The sequence below is a fragment of the Penicillium crustosum genome, assembly GCF_028827405.1.
Source record: "Penicillium crustosum strain IBT 35664 chromosome Unknown utg000004l_segment0_segment0, whole genome shotgun sequence".
Lineage (NCBI taxonomy): Eukaryota > Fungi > Ascomycota > Eurotiomycetes > Eurotiales > Aspergillaceae > Penicillium > Penicillium crustosum.
This window is the reverse complement of record NW_026623125.1, coordinates 3140131-3153059: the sequence shown is the minus strand read 5'-3', so window position 1 is coordinate 3153059 and position 12929 is coordinate 3140131. Positions and strand designations below refer to the sequence as shown.

Genomic DNA, 12929 nt, shown 5'->3' with positions numbered 1-12929 from the left:
CCATTCTAGAGATCACTTCCACACCGCTCTGTGTATACACATCCCAGCCCTACCATGCTTATGTGCTATACCTGATACCCGATGTGGGGTCTCGCGAAGCATTTTCTGTGCATTATATCAAATGCATTAGCTAACTTTTTATACAGATGACTGCCGTTGTATGGCATGATCATAGCGTATTGGATACAAGATACGAGACATCCAACTTACCTCGATAAAGATGGCTAGCACTCGTGATTCCCACTCATTTGCTGTATGTATTGATCCGTCTGCATGATAGCTGAGGTATAAAATGCTAGAGTTGAAGTCTGACTGCCCAAATAGTGCGACGAATGCCGCTTGCGCAAGTCAAGAGTAAGTGCCTTCTTTATTAAACATATGCAGGCCTTGGCCCATTTAACCCGGGTTTTATAGTGCTCAAAAGAGCGACCAGTCTGTCTGCAATGTCGACAGCTGAACAAAGAATGTATATACAGCCCCAAAGTCAGCAGAAGTCCTTTGACTCGGCAGTAAGTGACCAGGACAGGAAAGTGTTTTGTATTTGAAGACAAGACTAACTTGACCACTTCAGACACTTAACCTATGTTGAAGATCGCCTACACTCATTTGAAACAGCCCTAGGAAGGCTTTTCCCAGGTGGTGATCTGGATGCTACACTCCGCTCTCTTTTGCAAAACCCAGAGGTCCCAAGGGCCCCTTCATCCAAGTCCTCTTCAAGGCACTCAACCCCCAAACATGAGCCAGAACGGGCCGAGCCAGCACCAGAAGCTCTCCCACAGCAAGCCGATGGCTTTGACTGGGCTGAAAAAGAAATTACGCTTGGTGATTTGACAGACGGCATGGCCGCGCTATCTATTAAGCCCGAAGGAGCTGGCTACTTTGGTTAGTCCATTCAATATTTATTATGGATTATGCTTGTCGTTTTCCAAACTGACAAATAGATCACAGGAGCGTCTTCAAGTGTCGTACCATTACGAGCACTTTTTGATCATGGATTTGATCTGAACATACCTGTGCGCTCGGCAAGGTCAGGAGGCGTGCCTCTCAAAGCACAACTTCTGGAAAGTGCCCCATCTGGACTGATTGAGCAAGCGTTCATCGACGCTTTTTTCCTCAATTACCATACCAGCTATCCATTTATTCACGAGCCTACCTTCCGAATGCAGTTTAACGACCCATCTCTACGCCCACATGGTAACGCCTGGCATATCCTCTTAAACACGATATTAGCTCTTGGAGCCTGGTGTATCGGGGATGACAGCTCAGACCTCGATATCACATTCTATCAAGAAGCCAGAGGATACTTGCAGCAGGCATCTGTATTTGAGACTGGCAATTTGACATTGGTCCAAGGATTATTGTTACTGAGCAACTACGCACAGAAACGGAACAAGCCCAACACCGGATGGAATTATCTTGGCCTAGCAGTCCGAATGGCCATGAGTTTGGGTCTTCACAAGGAGTTCCCTGGCTGGAAGATCAGTCTTTTACAAAGAGAAATCCGCAGAAGATTGTGGTGGGGAGTTTTCATCTTCGACAGCGGCGCAGCCAAAACTTTCGGAAGACCGATCCTCCTTCCAGAGGACAGTGTCATGGATGCAAAGCAGGTTCGAAATATCCACGAAGAGGTATTCGCAACAAATATAAATCACGAAAAACGCAGTTATAACTAATCAATTACAGGCATTAACCCCCACAACAATAACTTTGCCAGCCGAATCACCCGGCCCAACCATCTACTCTGGCTTAATTGCCCAGGCTAGCTTCCACCTCCTTACCAACAGCGTCTACCAACGCCTCATTTCAAGCCCCAGCCTCACTCCAGAAGACACACTGAACCTTCAAAAACCCATCGAAGAATGGTACAACAGTCTTCCATCCTACCTGCAACACCCGCAGTTGCCTCTCTCTATGCAGCCAACCCATCCAGACCCGGACTCTCTCGCACTCGTGCGCAATCGCCTGCTATGGCGAAACTGGAACCTCACTATTCTGATCTATAGACCAATCCTACTCCGCTGGGCCGCTAGACGTTGGGCCCCACTTACCGGCAGCGGCCCAGGCACCCCGGATGCAGGGTCTGAAGATCCCTTCGAGACAGAGTGTCGAATGCGCTGTCTCCAGAATGCGCGTCTGACCATCTCTTCCATTTCGGAGTACATGGCGAACTATATGTGCACCAGACTTGGGGCATGGTATATGCTGTATGTATTTCCCCATACCTAACTAATACTTCACAAGAATGACATCTAACATAAAAAAAATATAGCTACTTCCTCTTCCAAGCAGGCCTCATCCCCATAGTCTTTCTAATGACCGACCCCTCAAACCCCGAAGCCGCCTCCTGGCTCCAGGACATTGAAACCACAAAATCCCTTCTAACCCACCCCTCCCTCGGCACAAACCGCTTCGCAACCCGCTGCTTCGAAGTTATCAACCGACTCCTTGGCCCACCTACGCACTCAGTGCCACAGGGGCTCCCAACCGACGCAGACCAGCTCGACCCCCAGCAACACCAGCACCAGCACATGTCCCCGCAACCACTGCCTAACATGATGCCGTTCCCCGAGCAGTTCTTCAGTGATCCCGGATTTGGAAGCCTGTTTCCAGTTGAGCAGCAGTTGCAGATGAATACGGGTGGCATGGACTTTTCTGAATGGGTGAATTTCCCCGCGGCAGAATGAAGAATGAATGGCTATGGTTTTGTTGATTTCTTTTATTTCTGTATGTATCTTGCATTGTAGGATGATGAGTATATGGGAAAATGAAAATTGGGCATCTCTTTTGGAAATAATGATATAAGTATGAGTATTAGCGAATACTTCAAATGTGTCGAAACAGTCATCTCAAAATGTATAACCTAGTTTTTGAGATAAAATACATAAAAATGCCTATATTGGAATCCTAGGTTGCGCTGCTCAGAGTGTTTCTATTATTAGAAACGGGAAGTTACTTTCACTCTTATAGCAGAGATCACGGATTTAACAGGGTTATGTCTGATAGGTATAAATTGATTAATATCACGATTGACTACATCGTCAAACTAGTCTTGCTGTTTCATTCCGGCAGCTGGCTGGGTTCTTGTCTTCGGGACTACTATAAATAGTCACAAATTTCAGAAGGACGCACATAATATCTATCCCATTCACCATGTTTGCCCAGCAATTTCTTGAGCTTACAGGTTCGGTCTATGAATATTTAGAGCTACATAGAAATATAGATATCTATGCGAGGGGACATGGGAGCCAAGATTCATTTACTTGACAGTCATGCCAAATGCCAAGCGCACATAAGATAAAAAAGAGGGCTAGCATGAGAAGCCTAGGCTGAAAATTTTAAATTTATGAATTTAACGAAATCTATAGCGTTAAAGCGAGATAGGTGGTGTGCGGTAACCACTAAATGAAGAACACTCAATTATCTACACACTGGTTGCGTAGAGCACAGTTATGGAGTTGGATTTGAAAGTGTATCGAATCCTGTGCCAAGAATAATTTATTATATACGCCTCATGTTCGTCTTTGCACCGTAAGCTCTTCACATTGCACGTTGACATTCATGCCTGTTCCACATACGCATCGACCGGTTTGATAAGATCATCTTCTTCAATCGGTGTTCCGCGCAACTCGGCTTCAATGTGTTTGATGCGCTTCTTTTCTTCATGGGCGGCTGTGTCTCCAAAAATGAGATCCATGTCTTCGAGTGTCTGTTGAAATAGTTAGCATGGTAAATCATGGAATATAAGCCCACTTTGGTGCATAGGGTTGCGGGGTGTACCTTTCCGCGGGTTTCGGGGATGCAGAAGAAGGTAAACGCAAAGGCAAGAAGACAGAAGGCAGCAAAGAAGATGTATGTGCCCCATGTGATGGACTCGAGCATATCAGGGGTGACAAGGCCAATGATGCTGCAAGATGTAGTTTGTTAGATTCGAATCAAATAGTCTGACTAGCAATGCTGTAACTTACAAATTGCACATCCATGTTGCCGAGGTTGTGATGGATATAGCCTTGGATCTAATGGAGAGGTTGAAGATCTCTGAAGGCAAAACCCAACCGATAGGGGCTGATAGTGAAAATGTTGTTAGTTGGTTGGTACGGAAGAAAGGACAAGAAGAGGTATAAGTCGTGGTCTTACCGAATGAATAGGAGAAGTTGACATCGTAGATATAGATAAAGGCAATACCAGCCCAACCGGCCGATTTATTACTCGCGAGCGAGGAACCAAAGCCACCCAAGATGCCACCCACAATGACCAGCGAGATGCAAGTTCCTGCGGCGCCTGCCATGAGAAGAGGTCGACGACCGACTCTGTCGATAAAGAAGAGAGCGGGAAGGGTGCTAAGACAGTTGACGATGCCGTAAACGCCAGTAGCAAGGAGGGAGGTGGTGTTACCATCCAGGCCGAGCTGGGCGAAGATCGTAGGTGCGTAGTAGATCATGGCTACATGAATTAGACGCTGCTATAGATTAATGTGTGTGTAGTGGACATTACATACCATTACAACCCATGAATTGTTGAAAGAACATCACGATACAGCCAATAGCCAACCGCCTGAAGCGGGACCATGTTGTGAAGAAGGACATGTACTTTCCAAACGTGTTAGCGAAGTCGAATTATAAGGGAGGGATTTGTAACAAACCTGAGCAACGTGCAACTTGAATCCAGACAGGCTAGGGAAATTGTCCCTCGCAAAGGAATTTTCCAACATGATGGAGGCCTTTATTTCAAGGTACTCATTAAGGAGAATAGGACTATCGCGATCCTGGCGGCGCAGTCTTGAGAGTGCATGCAGCGAATCGTCATCACGCTCTTTCATCAACAACCAACGGGGCGAGTCTGGAAAGAACAGCATTCCAATACCCAGGATAACTGCCGGAACGATCTGCAGGGCGAGGGGGAGACGCCACGACACCTCGGACTGCCCAGTGCAGCCACCGACAGGAACGTCATGGTAAGGGTCGAAGATAGGTTTTGAGATTGTACCACCGGAGTACGGGATATCAGGAGCACATCGGGTACCGCCGATATAGTTCGTTCCATAGTCGATCCAGTAACTGAACAAGATTCCCAGAGTGACGGATACTAAACGCAAATTAGACGACGTATTATATCCCATCTTTACTGAGCAACTCACATTGCTGTAGAACCACCAGTCCTCCACGAATCTCTGGAATAGATACTTCAGAGATGTACAGAGGCACAACCATGGTCAGTTGACCAACAGCCAAACCAGCAATAGCTCTACCAGCGAACAACATTGGGACATTCATAGCAGCGCATTGGATAACCGAACCAATAACGAAGACCACTACTGCCAGATTGATGGACATCTTCCGGCCAAATCGATCGGCGATAGGTCCATTGATCAAGGACCCAGCCCAAGCTGCAAGCAATAGTGTTGACACGAACCAACCCTTGAAACCACTTTCAGAGAAGACACGAGGGTACCGAGCTCCAAAGGACTCCATGGTGATAACACCGCTAATAACACCTTGATCATAGCCAGATAACAGACCACCCAGGGTCGAGAACTGTGCCACGGTCAATAAATAGACAGAAACACCTTATGCAAAAGCAGACACTTACCGATGCTACACCACAGAGAAAGGGATTCTGTAGGACAAGCGAAAAGCCGCCCTTCGGGCTGCTATCTTCAACAGTAGCCATGATACGCCAGTCTTTTCTGAGCCGGTGAGAAGGGATATCTCCCCTGTTCGCTGGGTTTTATATATAGATATTTTCTAAGTTAAGTATAAGAACTGCCCTCTGCCGTCTAGGAAGACAGTGCTCCGTCTGGGGTATAGATGTAGCAGGAACACAGTACTCCGAGAGCTGAGAGCAAGGCACAAGACACAAGGCACATCTAATAGAATGAATATCAGCGGAGGGTTCTACTCCGCACAAACTGAAAAAGTAAAAAGGAGGGGAAGAGCCGAAACTGGGGCACAGGCTTTCCCCAAATTTGGGGTGGACCGCCTCTCCTGAGGTCGGGGAGAGTTTTGATATTGCGGGGAAACATTGTCAAGGGGTTAGAGATTTAGATTTCTTGAAGTAAACACAACCCAGGAAAAGATATAAACATTTATTTATATGTATATGAATACATCTAACCTTACAAAAATACCTTTCTTATTATCAGAGACAATTCCAAAAATCCAAAGCCCTACAAAAGTTCGGTAGCGTCATCCCGAAGCCCCCCAAGCCCGGTGGGGTCAGGTGGGAAATCTTATTTCATGTTCGGGTTTAGTCCGATATATCACAGCTGGGTTTCAGTTGCAATACCATTGGAACATTGAAACATTGGATATTTTTTTGATTGAATTGCTTTCCAATGTTGTCTGAAACTCATTATGAGCGAATACCTCAATCGGGACTTTTGCAACGGTGATTCTCGACTCTGTGCTGCCCATGTGGAACCCATCTTCACCGTAAAAAAACAACGCAACTTGTATAGTTATGCGTAGATTCACCAAGGGGCTGCTAAGAACCGTGAAAATTCATCACGTCCAGTGCCAAAGAGCAGCAGCTGGGCCTCTACACGCATGTCATCTGCTGGATAGTGGTTTCCCAAGAAATATCAGGTGCGAAAAATCGGCATGACCTTCCCAGCGCGATGTGATAAATTCTCCCTCTGTTGGAGTCAAACTTCCAGATCCCAAAGTTCAAGATCTCCTCAACCTTACCTTCCCTTACCCTCCATCACCCAGAAAACCATGTCCACCCCCTTCCAAATCGGCGTCCTCCTAGTAGGAACCGTCCAACTCCTCGACCTATCCGCCGTCGACCTCCTCTACATGACAACCCCAGAATACCTGCAAGAATGTTCCCTCCCCCAACTACTAGTCGACCTAGGCCGACCCTGCAAGATCCACTACATCGCCCACAACGGACCAAACAGCACAGTCAACACGACCTCGCAGATGTCCCTCCAGTTAACGGACTCACTCACAGACTCTGCCGTTTCCCCAGGAAAGTTGGATATCCTGCTAATCCCCGGTCCCCCGCCCAAAGCCATGCCGCCAGCAGAAGAATACCTCGACTTCGTGCGCGCGCATTTCGCGGTCAACACGCCGATCTTGAGTATCTGTACCGGAGCATTTGTTCTCGGGTACGCTAGGATTGTGAAGGGGAGGGAAGTTACGGCGCCGCGGTTGTTGATTCCTGAGATGAGGAGGAGATTCCCTGAGGCGAATTGGGATGACTCGGTTAGGGTTGCCAGGGATGGGAATTTGTGGACTAGTGGTATGATTTTTGTTTCTTTTTTGTTTCTTTTGTTTCTTGGCTTTTGAGACATTAGGTCTCGAGTTTGGTCCAAAATGGATGTGGATATACATGCTGAGACTCTATAGGTGGAATTACAAACGGACACGATCTCGTCGCTGGGTACCTGCGTGAACATTACCCTGCCGCTCTGGTGAATACGATTCTCGTGGCTGCAGACATCCCTTCCCGTCCGGCGACATACGCTAGCTCTGCAAGGAGTGATACTCTGTATGTGCTGTGGCAGGTTATTAGGGCACTTCCGAATACGGCGATTCGGTTGTTTAGTGGGAAGTGACAGGCCCGTAGGCTTCTAGAACAACTGATTCACATTCGACCGACGTCATCCCGAGGAATCTCCATATGTTAAATTTGACGATCAAAGTACTTTTTTTTATGTTTTAATTTTTTGAGGAAAAATAAAACAAGATCCACATTTACGTACTTCGTACTTATGTGCATTTCATTTAAAAAAAGTCGTTGAATAAAATACACCCAATCAAACAAAATCCCGAGTCCTGCAAAGCTCCGGAACTATAGGGCAGATATCCACACATCAAGCTCTCCATCCGAATTGAGTGGGACGATCCTATCCCCATGCACAATACCAAAGTACCAGGATTCGCGGCATATTGCGGAAGAGATTGACATGGAACACGTCGACACAACGAGTTCCATGTAACCTTTGCCACCATCGGTTCTATCAGGAATATTGAATCAGGATGAACCCCCTACCACTATTAATGTACCGGTGTCGAAAAAGAGAGAGGTCTCCGAAGATCAGGAAGCAGAGAAGCAGGGATGACAATCCTCTTATCAATGACTCCACTTTATAAAGAAAAGAGTCGACGGTTTGATTCCGAGGATTGGATCGGCGATACTCCTTGCTTAAACGTCGGACATCAATGGATGCCCGACGGAGTAGTTTTAAGGCGTTAAAGAAAGACACTAGGTTCGGTTTTATTCTTGTATTACCGAGGTAAAGGTTCTTTTGTGTATGGAAATGAAAGGAAATGGGTTGGGCGCTTGATACCATTAACTAAGAGCCCGAGCAAGGAAACGTTGGAAGTGTTCGATTACTAGTTAAATCGGGATTCTACAGGGACGTAGGATGAAGACTGGATTTATAGACAAAGCTTGATGCTGCAATCCTTTTTCGAAGATCCTATTTGGGCTAGATCATATTCCACTATCTATGAAATATTCTATCAGATAGAAAACAAGGATAGCTACAACGTTAATAGAAGTCAATATCCCGTCTAACAACCTTACATTCTACTCGTATACCTAAACATAGTTATGGTTCAATAGTAATGCATTTCTTGCAGTTCCAGAGCCTAAAAAAAAATAAGAGAAAAAGAAAAGAGAGAGAGAAAAGACCCCGAGGTTGAAAACGATGGAAAGAAACAATCTGGGCGAGAACGCTCGTACCATGCAACGCGCTGCACCACGCTAAAGAGGACAATCATTGAGAGGAGAAGAGAAGAATTCGAGGAAGAGGAAGGGGATAAGAAAGAGGGAAAATGTGAACGAAGCCGGTCCCTAGACCCGAAAGGGACGAGGTCGAAAGAGACATGTGCTGACCTAGTCCGCCTGACAAAACCATGATACGAGTCGATCCAATTAACCCAGTATGATCATTATGAAGAGGAAATGAGAAAGAAAACAAGATCCATGGCTCTTGTCATGTACGACAGCCCGAAAATTTCATCTTCGTTCGTGCGGTTCCCAATGGATGGGTTCAAAGTCGGAGTTCTGGAAATGGGCTTGGTTATATGGGGAGCTAAGAGAGAAAAGTCAATAACGACACCAATTATACTATGAATAACCTCGACAAAACTCACTTTTTGAAAGGTGTCGTGACTGGCAACGAACGACTGAGATTTGGTTTCATCACCAATGGATTCAGGCGAATCTGCGGGCCATCTGATGATCGACTAGGCAACGAAGTCATTGGTGGCGGGGCAGAGGATGGTGGCGGGAGTTGTGGGGGAGGAGAGACAGGAATCGACGGAATGGGTGCGTGGGTCGGCATAGGCGATTGGTACATGTCTTGTTGCGGGGACATGCGGAATGGACTGGCAGGAGCTGGCGAGACAGAAGGCATTGGAGACATGGGAGCGCCCATCCCAAAGGATGTATCCTGCATCAGATTGGGAATGGCCATTAAGCTTGAATTAACGTCGAACCCGAGAGCAGCTTGATCCCAGGGGGAGTAGTCAGACGTCATTCCGTATTGGAGGTTAACTATAGGTGCCATATTCAAAGTTTCGACTGGGTAAAGGATATCATAATGGCCTCTGTGTGGAATGTTAAAATCGGCGCAACACTTATTAGCTGCTGAATTAACTCACGGTCTGTATAGGAGGCGGATTGTTGCACCATTGGGACTATTAGAGGATAGTTGGTGGGGTGTCACGACGTCGCCTTCACTTCGGTCGAGATAAAGAATTTCGACACCAATTCCGGAGCCTTCGATCACACCGTCGATCAGTGCCTGGAGGCCAACTTCGTCGATCTCGGTCTTCACCGGGTCTATCCGCGAGCTGCAGTACTGGTTCAGTGGCATAGGAAGGAAAGCCTGGTACCGGTTCGCGTTGAGCTTCATCCACGCGCTAGTTAAAATCTGCAAGGCGAGACAATTAGCTTACGCCCGGTAACAAGGAAATTGAAGGGCAAGAATCGTCCAAAGGGAAGCACTTACTCGGAAATGAGTAATGATAGCATCAGAGCAGTAACCCTCGTTGAAAGCCTCGACAAGGAAAGACTCGTCTTGAGCGCCATTTTGAATAGCAGCCTGGGTTCGGTTAAGGATATCTTCTGTGGCGTCGACAAAGATCTCGTAGATCGAATCCGACAGGCCGACCCGTTCCAAAAGCGTAGTAAGAGACTTCATTCTCCGAATCTCCGCCTCGATCCGGAGGGTGTCTCGGAGGGCGAAAAGGGTCTCGAAATAACCAAATGCCACAGCTGTATAGATTTAGCATGGGATATACTTCATATCAAATAAAGATGGCCATACCTCTCCAACCACAATTCCCATCCCCTTTCATGATACGGCATTCGGGATGGGTGATCGCAAGCGCCTGTAAGCAGTAAGTTAGATGCGAGACACATTGTGGTGACACAGGAGGCTCAAGCCACCAAAGCTTACATTTGTCTTTGTAGCTAGAGTTGGATCCGCATTCGAGTAATCCAAGGCGATGCTGTGGCTAGACTGTTTGGTTGAGACAAGGGGCCCCTGTCGACATGGTGTCAGCCATTGCTGCAGACCGGGATAATCGAAACCAAATACCTGAACTTCCGGTTGGTAGCTGTTGGAAAGCTTCTGAAAGCGCTCCATCTCGTCTGCCGAGAGAGCATTCATATTGGCGGAGTTTGAAGAGATTGGAGAGAAAGCAGCTGATAATGAAAGGGCCACAGGAGAAAGAAAAGATGAGGAAAGGGCGTCCCGGTAAAAATCGACGGGATTCTGCTTTTCCGGGAACGGCTGATGAATACCGAAATGATTCCAAGTAGGTTTTGATAAGGACATCGCATACGGTTTGAAGTTGTGCTTATTCGAAGTCGAAGAGTCCACGCAGTGGTTATTATGTCAAGGTTTTCTGGGGATGTTAGAAAAAAAGAACTTGACCCGTAGAGGAAGAACAAAAATATAAATGAAACAAGAATAAGTTGACATACGGATCGAATGGACATTTCCCTGAAATGGCGAAATACAGCTCAACACTTTTGCCTTGTACGACACTGAAGTGTGTCCCAGCACAGCGGATCGGCTATTACTATCAGAGTCTCAGTATGATGATCCAGACGCCAAACATGCATAGCAGTCAGGTCAAATCAAGCCCATGAGGACCCGGTGAGCACCAATAGGAGGATACAAGGAGAAAGATAGGACAAAGAAAGGGTGTACTACAGGCCTCTAGGACAGGCAGCTCTTCCACTCTGATTGGGGCATGTAAAAGAAGTTTTGTGATGAAAAGCCCAGAAGCCAAAGGGGGATATCACAATCACATTGTGGAGAGAGGGAAACCGGAATGATGTCAGGAGGATCAGCCTCCACAGGCAAAGGATATAAGCCGGTTGGGAACGGCTCCTGATGGAGGGGTGCACGAACCAAACCAGATTTGTAAGACAGGGACCCAAGAGTCTGATTTCCCAAATGATGGAGCGGATATGGATTCCGGAGAATTAAACAGAGATCCAGAAGGGCTGTGAAAAAAAAAAGAAGGGGGGCCAAGGAATGAAAATCGAGAGTGTATTACACACAATGACAAAAGAAAGAAAAGGGCGATCGGAAGTTGCTTACCTTCCAAGGTTTTATGACCCCGATGAGATAATCAGTGCCGAGTGAGATCGAGAAAATGTGAAATCTGAGACAGTAGAGAGAGTCCAAGGTTAAAAAGGACGATCCCTAAAAGTTCTGGATAGAGTTGTGGGAGGAAGAGAGATTTGGGGGGGAAGGGAGTTTTTGCGGGGAGAGGAGGATAATTGGTAAAGAGAGTGTGTTTTGGTAGGGGAAAAAAAAGTAGGGGAAGTTCAACCTACTTGTTTTCCTCCCTATATGGAAATCGGGAATATTGAAATTCAGAAAAAGATAGATTCGAAAATAAAAAGAAAATGTGTTTAGAAGAAAAAAAAGAAAAGAAAAGAAAAGGGAAAAAGGGTAAAAAATAAAACAGTATGAAGTAACGATGCACCGATGCACCGTGCCCCAGTTACCTCCGTCCATACAGATGTCTGAAGATGCTGATCGAACAACACCAACATCTCGCGTAAATACCCTCTATTTCCCTTCCATTTTCCCTTCTACTAATGTAGTACATCCTTAAGGTTGTACATAGGCTGTACTCCGTACTTTGAAGTTGTACGGGAGTACAATCCTCTATACCCCACAAATCAATCCCTCGAGTTATCAAACTACCTAGGTGCTCCGTACTATATACAAATAATACAGGAATAAATAGGATAAGATACGTATATTCCCAAGTTCTTTATCTTCCTGATTATACATCCATGGATACGCCATATTGATTATACTATTGCCCAGGTGTATGCATCGGATTAACTATCAAATCCCTTAGTATCACTCCACACATACCCACCCTCTCCAATTGACGCCTCGGACTAATCGGAGCTCCATAATATCCACGGACTCACCTAACTAGGTATATAACAGGAGCAAAGGCACGAAAAAAAAGCAAAGTAAAGCAAAGTAAAATAAAAAGCAATATATGTCAAGGGTAAAAGGCCCCCAAAGCGGGGTTTGGAAAAATCTCCAAGGCTGAGGTCTGGGATATTTCGTTGGATGTTGGCCCCCTCATGATTGGTGCAGCCCCCCGATTTGATGCATACGGCATTTGCTTTTCGTTTTTCTTTTCTTTTTTTTTTTTCCTGTTCGTTATTTTCGCGGCGATGGTGGCATTACTTGTTTTTATTTTACTTTTCTTTTCTTTTTACTCCGTACCAGTTTACTATCCTACTTGCATGTTGGTTAGGGTTTTGCCGTGATAGAATTGTTCATCACCCGACCTAGTGCTCGGATATCCTTGATAGGAGGATTTCTCGAGTTTCTTTTTTCTTTGATGTGATTGTGATTCGCACCAGCCTAGGCGCGTATGTTGTATAGAGCTCATATGCTCCAGCGAATTCGATATCCAACGTCGGAT

At 46.1% G+C, this 12929-nt stretch overlaps 4 protein-coding genes across 4 annotated transcripts; 2 read left to right on the top strand and 2 right to left on the bottom strand.

Moving 5' to 3' along the window:
- Nucleotides 1-220: 220 nt before the first annotated feature.
- Nucleotides 221-2684, top strand: N7487_010242 (putative C6 transcription factor (Gal4); the record flags this gene model as incomplete). The annotated part of the gene is made up of 7 exons (XM_056877972.1): nt 221-253; nt 325-354; nt 415-509; nt 572-882; nt 949-1628; nt 1684-2204; nt 2270-2684. The coding sequence occupies 7 exons, from the start codon at nt 221-223 to the stop codon at nt 2682-2684; spliced, it is 2085 nt and encodes a 694-aa protein (XP_056726552.1).
- An 872-nt stretch (nt 2685-3556) lies between these two features.
- N7487_010241 (sugar porter family MFS transporter) lies at nt 3557-5667 on the bottom strand (the record flags this gene model as incomplete). The annotated part of the gene is made up of 8 exons (XM_056877971.1): nt 3557-3706; nt 3778-3904; nt 3966-4062; nt 4135-4440; nt 4496-4586; nt 4640-5082; nt 5135-5531; nt 5587-5667. The coding sequence occupies 8 exons, from the start codon at nt 5665-5667 to the stop codon at nt 3557-3559; spliced, it is 1692 nt and encodes a 563-aa protein (XP_056726551.1).
- A 1046-nt stretch (nt 5668-6713) lies between these two features.
- N7487_010240 (uncharacterized protein) lies at nt 6714-7558 on the top strand (the record flags this gene model as incomplete). Its single annotated transcript, XM_056877970.1, has 2 exons — nt 6714-7242; nt 7350-7558. 2 exons carry the CDS (start codon nt 6714-6716, stop codon nt 7556-7558), a joined length of 738 nt encoding a protein of 245 aa, XP_056726550.1.
- Nucleotides 7559-8967: 1409 nt separating this feature from the next.
- On the bottom strand, nt 8968-10856 carry N7487_010239 (OTU family ubiquitin thioesterase; the record flags this gene model as incomplete). The annotated part of the gene is made up of 7 exons (XM_056877969.1): nt 10556-10856; nt 10415-10501; nt 10283-10346; nt 9965-10230; nt 9615-9886; nt 9105-9560; nt 8968-9043 (listed from the first exon to the last, which is right to left on the bottom strand). Exons 1-7 carry the CDS (start codon nt 10793-10795, stop codon nt 8968-8970), a joined length of 1461 nt encoding a protein of 486 aa, XP_056726549.1. The 5' UTR covers nt 10796-10856.
- Nucleotides 10857-12929: the final 2073 nt, after the last annotated feature.